Source organism: Montipora capricornis, chromosome 13 (genome assembly GCF_036669925.1).
Source record: "Montipora capricornis isolate CH-2021 chromosome 13, ASM3666992v2, whole genome shotgun sequence".
In the NCBI taxonomy this organism is placed as follows: domain Eukaryota; kingdom Metazoa; phylum Cnidaria; class Anthozoa; order Scleractinia; family Acroporidae; genus Montipora; species Montipora capricornis.
Window position 1 is genome coordinate 23,037,691 of NC_090895.1, and position 7,189 is coordinate 23,044,879.

At 40.9% G+C, this 7,189-nt stretch overlaps 2 protein-coding genes across 2 annotated transcripts in view; both read left to right on the forward strand.

The window, feature by feature from the left end:
* Positions 1–1,049: 1,049 nt before the first annotated feature.
* LOC138030708 (lachesin-like) overlaps positions 1,050–7,189 on the forward strand; it is a 73,488-nt gene continuing 67,348 nt past the window's right edge. The window contains exons 1-2 of the mRNA XM_068878587.1: positions 1,050–1,167; positions 2,561–2,824. Of these exons, the coding sequence (XP_068734688.1) occupies positions 1,050–1,167; positions 2,561–2,824 (382 nt within the window). The remainder of the gene's footprint in view (positions 1,168–2,560; positions 2,825–7,189) is intronic.
* LOC138029500 (hemicentin-1-like) overlaps positions 3,486–7,189 on the forward strand; it is a 62,570-nt gene continuing 58,866 nt past the window's right edge. Inside the window, exons 1-3 of the mRNA XM_068877220.1 lie at positions 3,486–3,504; positions 4,192–4,326; positions 4,524–4,790. Coding sequence (XP_068733321.1) covers positions 3,486–3,504; positions 4,192–4,326; positions 4,524–4,790 — 421 coding nt within the window. The remainder of the gene's footprint in view (positions 3,505–4,191; positions 4,327–4,523; positions 4,791–7,189) is intronic.

Sequence of the window (7,189 nt, forward strand, 5' to 3'; positions counted from 1 at the left end):
AAGATTGTGCAGTTCTTTATTTAATATGCTAGTTACTATTTCAACATCCGGAGCATTGATCACAGGTGTCCAATCAAAATCTTCTAACTCTGAAGTAAATTTTATCTTGTGATGCTCTCTAAAATCCCTAAAACAGTATTTAGATCGGATTGGTTTAATTTTGTTCCCCGGAGGAAGTATCATGCCCCAGTGGTCAGTCTTTATCAGCGCTTGAAAGCGTAAGGGGTCGTTGAACAGCTCAGGGTGGTTTGTGAGGCAGTTGTCCAAGATGGAAGCCACTATAGTGGCGAAATTCATCATGGGCACTTGGCCAGATGAAGTGGAAAGGGAGTCCAGCTCTAATCGGCTCAGATCACCTCCACCGAGTACTAACCCATTTGGACGAATGTCTAAGAATGAATCACAACGATCGATGGCGGTATCAATAAGATCGCCTTCATCATACTGAAAACTTGGAGGATGGTACAATCCAGTGATCAGCATATGATGTCCTGACGGAAGTAATAATTCCACACTAAGCATCTTGAAAGAGCGTTCGCGATTAACATTCAAAACCTTTAAGTTTTCCGGCACATATACTGCAACTCCACCTTTCTTTCGCTTATCAGTTCCGGCCCAATCTCTATCCCGTCGATATATTGTATACCCTTCAATAGCAACAATAATGTAAGGTTTCTGTCTTCAAAGATGCGTCTCTGAAATAACGCCAACATCGATATCCCAAATTGAAAATCTGCTGCCAGTGCTACAGATGCCCGTACTCTATTCTAGGCTCTTAGGAACCGGAAATAATCCCGTAGAAGATGATCCTTTATTAACACACGCTAAATTTTTTCCAGTTAACACCGCCTTGACACCTCTTAGAAGAGCTGGCAGTTTCAGGACGCTCACAAACAGTATTGTTTACACGAGCAGTGGGACTCTCTGTTGATGATGTTAGAGTTATAAAATTTCGCCGTGTGTGCCTATTGAATTTCCTAAAACGAACCAACCTCCCAGCTCTAGGTCTTTCCTTTCTTAAGATTTTACAGTCCCTCAAATCCTGAATCATGGTGCACACAAGAGCATTGCTTGAAGATCGTAAATGTAACAACTGCTCACGGGAGTATGTGATCATTGGAGAGCGTCCTTCACTGCTAATATTGTTCATGGGCAGTTTTGTGCAGGGTAAGTCTGTCTCTTATTTAAACTACTAATAAATTTTTGAAATGTATTAAAACATAGTGAGAGCCGAAGCTCCTTTGCTTGAAATTATAATATCAAAGAAGACATCCTCACAACATTGGAGGTTTTTCTTCGCTTTCAAACGAAAAGAAACAAAACATAAACAAATTTTCCTAGAAAACATCCACGCAACGCGCGAGTAACATCTGGAAGAACTGGGGACAATGTCTAAAAATTTCTTAAGAGGGATTACCTTTGGTAGAAAGCCTATATGGGGAATTCATTCTCTTACCTTGATAATCTCTTGGCTCAGCCCATAGTTTTCTTGCTTAGATATAATCATAGTTTGATATTTGGAAAGACTTCCTTTAAGAAAGTTCTCCTTGTACCACTCAGAAGATTTTTTTCCGTCGGTGTTTATTTCCTGTATTACTTGACCTGGTTCTCTATGGGAGAGGTATAGCTGATGATCATCAGCGTGTGCGGATAGCCGACTCCTTCTATTCACATAAAATATTGAAGTGGTCAAAGAACAAGTACTCAATCAAGTCAAAAGTCTCTCTCGTGTATATTACTTTACTTTAGTCACACGAAAACTAAAGTAGAACTCAAGTGAAACTATGATCTTCGCAGATATGAACGCAATTTTTAATTGCGTAAAGAAGCCTGACAAATTCAGGACTTCAACGGGGTTTGAACGCTCTAACCAACTGAGCTGTGAATCCACTGACGTTGGGAGCTGGTCATTCAGTTGTGGGTTCTAACGTTCACACATTGAACAATTCGGGCGAACTACAATCGATTACTTCAATCCCTCTCAAAATGAAGCTCAAACAACTTAAGAAGCACCACACAGGCACACATTTGTTACTTCGCTGTAAAATTACTTTCAAACTAAAAAATTCACCTTGTGGTTACAAGGTGACTGAGCGGTGCACTTTCGTTGATCACTTGCGGGCATTTTGTCGATCCTTTGCGCGCCTCAACTCGTGAAACATCGAGATTTTTTTCGGTATCAAGCCAACAATCCGTCTTTTCAAAGACGGATTGATTCTATCAGTCTTTTGTTACTCTGTACACATTATAAGCTTTGATCCAATTATGCCTCGTTGGGCTTCGGCTGCAGGGGCAATAATTTCAATCAGCCGCATTACTCGGCGCTTATTAAAACCATCTTAAGAAGTACATGCTCGTATCCTGTTTCCTTTCTCGGGTATGATCTAAAAGAGGGTCCAGATGAGGCTCCACATTTGGTATCGTCCCCACTCAAGGCCTATGAATCTCCCTTCAATTCCACGCACGAACCGTCATCAAATCACCGCTAGCATACTTGAAGACCCCCTTCCCCTTGGCATCATTTCTACCATATAGGTAAACTAGTTTTATTCTTTAACAGAACCACCATCATTCACAACAAGAGCTCAGGACCAAGTTGTGCTGGAAGGTGGCCCTCCAATCCAATTAAACTGCGTTGCAGATGGTGAACCAGAACCAAACATCACCTGGACAAAAGTAAATAATGGTCGCGACGGTGACGTACTTTTTACTGGTAACAACTTTGTTCTGCCCAACAGCAGATCAAATGCGGGAATGTATCGCTGCAATGCAAGCAACGGCATTGGAAATGATGTTAACCACAATGCCACTGTGGTGGTAAATTGTGAGTATTAATTCATTGTATAAATAGCTTTAAGACATCTCTTTGAAGCAACACTTTAAGAAAGTAATTTGTATTTGAGTATTTCATAGGATTGTATTAAGCATGCCTGGATTTTAATTTATAGATATTTTACATTTAATAATTTTGTTACCGTTGCTTATCAACTATAGACTGTTATATAATTCTGAATAATTACTAATAATCAGTAATTAACATATTTATCAAAAATCTCTTACAAAACAAGTTCGAGATCCGAGTTGTAAGTTCATACGGATCAAGTATTTTCCGTTGATTTTTATGACCCAAGCGCGAAGCGCGGGGACCATATAACTCAACAAGAAAAACGAGGAACCGTAACTTTTAGTACAAACCGAGAAAACGAGGTTGGTAACATATTTATTATATTTCTGTGGTAATCAGCCGCCCGGGAAAGAAATCCAGTTGAAGTCAAAAGGAAGGCTCAAACGCCTTCCAAATTTCTCGCGTCAAAATCCGAAAAACTAAAAATCTTCTTAGCCTTGTGAAATATTTGGCAGCTTGAAAGATTTGTAAGCTTACACAACAGAAACGACATTAAAAACTTACTAGAGAAGATTTCCTCGAAATTTCAGATTTAGCGAGTCGACCAGCGAGCCCTACTCCAGTGAGTTCCAATAGCTCAATGGACCAGTATTACGGAGGTGTTAAGTTCGGAGCTGCTTAGGAATCTTTCGCCCTTTGTCAAAACGCCCACTATTTTGGCCCATACCGTTTACATGGACATGCGTACATCATCTATACATCATCAACTTTGAAATTCACTCTGTAGTATCCACTGGGGCAATTATAGCTGCAATGACATAAACAAAAACTATTTTCCAAGAATTTTAAAAGAAAATAGGTAAGTTAAAAATGTTCACATAGGTTGGTTTGTAAGTCAATCCCAATTGTATAAAAGTTAAACAAACACTTCTTGAACCCGACAAGGGTATAAAACAAAGTTGCAGGATGAGTAACAGTACTAATTGTTCGTCCCAAGCAGCTCATTTTCCTACACTGTACCGTTCATGGTGCGTCGCCCTTTTTTTCGTGTTGTCCTTCCGTTTGTCGTCGTCAATCGTATTGCAAACCTCCTTTACTAACCTCCGCAAGCCCGGACGGTCTGCTACAATGTTTCTCCATGAGAGAAGTACTGCTCCGCGCTTCAAAATGTACTTTAGAGTGTCCTTAATCTTAGAAAAGGACGACCAACTCTTCTGGAACCTAGTATTCCATGGAGAAGTGACTTTAATGGATGTTCATCTGGCATGGGAGCAACATGGCCCAACCAACGCAATCTATTTCCGATGAGTGTGATCTCAATATCTGTTTAATCGTTTGTGATTAAGTGATCCCATTTGATGTTAAAAATAGACCTAAGCTGTCGTTGCTGGACGGTTCTGAGCAGCTTAATGTGGTGACGATACAGGGTCCTGGTTTCGCTACCATAAATCATCAGAGGGATGACGCACTGATTGTAGACCGTGAGTTTTGTTTCTACTGTCAGGTCTCTGCAGTCGAAAACCATTAATTAGAAATTAACGAGAATTAAAAACTGAATTGTAAAATAGAGCCAACCCCTCCACCGACCCAATTATTGATGGCAATTTAAGATGGTGCAAGCAGAATGTCGATTCAACTGCGTTAACACTATAACACCCTTTCTGTGTTTACTTTCTAGTCAAACCAGAAAATTTCCTGTTTAAAGTTGAAAGCACTAAGGAAAACATTTGCAAAGGAGATCCTTTGAACATTACCTGCTCAGCTGAAGGGAAACCTACTGTCCATACATATCAGTTGTTTCAGAATAACATTCTAGCGCACACAAGCAACAGTTTTGAGCTGTTTTGGAGCAATGCAACAACAGTTGGAGGAGAGGTCATGTACACTTGTGAAGCCAACAATACTGCGTCAACAGCAAATACTACGAGAACTGTCACTGTTAATGGTAAGGAAAAATCAGATATATTCAACTTTGAACTGACAGTTTACAGTACCTTACTTTAGACAGTATATTGGCCTTGTCTCTATAGATTTAAAAGTTTCATTTGGTTTACCATGCTTTGGTTATAGTAACGTAAATAACAATTACTAACCGAGTTCGAGGTCCGTCCTGTAAGTTTCGGACCCAATCTCGTTCCCAGGGTCTCTCTTCTCTGCCTCCATTGTCGTTGAGAAAAACCCCTGGTCCAGGCTGGTCACATGTCTCCCAGAATCTGGGAGGTTTACCAAATGTGTACTAGGGACGGGTGGCAGTGCAGGCCTTGCCGACATTGTGAAGAAGGGAATCAGCACGCAAGTGATTTTGTGACCAGATGATCATGGAGAAAACGTTTGACTGCAGTGTTTTATGTACTACACATGTGAAATTCGAAGTGGAAGGCAAAAAGTGGTGGTCAAATCGATTGGAGGCAGCAGAAAATTTACTCGCGTCATTCAAGTTTTCACCGGTGTGAAGGTCCAGACAATTTCGCGACAATTTTAAAGAAAAGAAGATTTTGTGGTGCAAGAAAGCAAGCGAAACGTTTATCCATGGGAAACAAACATGTTCAGCGATCAGCCGGTGTGATGTTATTTAAGTGCTCATGTCACGTATTGACCTCAAATCATCAAATCAAACTGTATTAACATGTGCAGGTATTTTATTTGGTTCTTTGATTCTCGTACTTGTTTGTCTTTCGAATATTAAACAACGTGATTCCTAAAGTAGACTGCGAGCAGTCCCTTCATAATCAGTCAAGCGGCTCGTTTTTCTGAGGCAGTCGTATTTTGTCACGCAAACGAATGAAAAGGCCGAGGGAGGCTTGGGAAGAGGAGAGAATGAAGGGACTGCACCCGTTGCAGTAACCGACGCGTTCAGAATGACCAAATCTGTTAATCTAATTAGTGAAAGTGATATGAAAAATGTTTCCACCCTTTTTTTGCTAACTGAAACACTCAAAACAACTTCAGTAATAGCTTCCTTCGCAGCCGTTTTTAGGCTCGGTTCGTGGGGAGGAACGAACCGAGCCTATTAAAAAAATGGCTGCGTAGGAGACTACTTCAGTAACGGCGTGGGAATATTTATGTGCATTTCGAATTCAATCAACTATTCGCAAAGGAAATCGCGGAAAAACTATCATATTTAGTTTGAATTTAACGAGCGAAACTCCAAAGAAGCCCGGTAAAAGGAGCGGTAGCAAAGGTAAGCAGAGAGAGTCTTCCGATTTTTGCCAGATTTGCAGAGTAAATGTTAAATTGAATGTTGGAGTGTTTTGGCAAGCTTCAAGTTTAGAACGGACGACTCGTCAATCATAAAATTGGAAGTCAGAAGACAGAGTTTGTTCTGCAGAAATAATGACTCACTACTTGTTTGAAGCCATTTTCTTTAGCAAATTCCCTGTCTTCTCGAAGGCAACTACCCATAGATAATCGCTCGCCCAATCTGATCGGTGATGCTGCAACGAGGAACGATTACCACGATCGGATGGCGTTTGATTTTCGTCACCCGTAGACAAAGCTCTCATAAATATTGGTCTTGCCAAAACCAGTTGGTAGCAAAGCCATAACATACTTGCCCGATAGGGTAGCCTCAACCGCAGGTTTCTGCTCTACTTGGGGTCCAATGTTTCCCATTTGAAGGGATAAATGATCGAAATCTTCCGCAAAAGCCATTTCGTGCTTATAATCGAAGCACAATCTGACAAGAAGTAATTAACTCGTCAAAAAAATCTGACAGCGGTGCATTGTCAACGGACTAATCCGAATTTCCAGTTGCTGGTACAACGGGAAATTCTGAATTCTTGGGAATTAAAACTACCCCAATTCAGTTCTACTTTGCTGCTGTCACTTCTGAAATTGAAATGGAAATTTGAGTACTCCATCAAGTAAAGCATATGTGCTATACTCTTGTCAAGTTCGTCTTCTCAAGTCCGCAGGCTATGTGATATCTTCTGCTTTGGCTCGACTAATGAATAAATCTATTTTGTGTGGAACGTATCCTCGCCAATTAAAGCACGCTAAAGTAGTTCCGGTATATAAAACGGGTGACGAAACTGATCCAAGCAATTATCGTCCAATATCGTTATTGTCTGTTTTCAACTGAATATTTGAAAGACTAATGTATAAACGTCTTAAATCCTTCATAGCGGAGCACCATAGTTAAGAAAATATGATAGCCCATCTGAAAGTTTGGTTTTGGTCACCCTATGACCGTACGACCGTAAGTCCACCCCTCCATGTATGCCAATGGGACCAGCATCACGTGACCATATCACGGGCGCGGGCTCCTCGAAGTCAGCCAGGTCAGACACCTGAACGCAAACGAGGCTTATTTTTTCGCGCGCTTTCTGCGGCTCGACGCGGCTA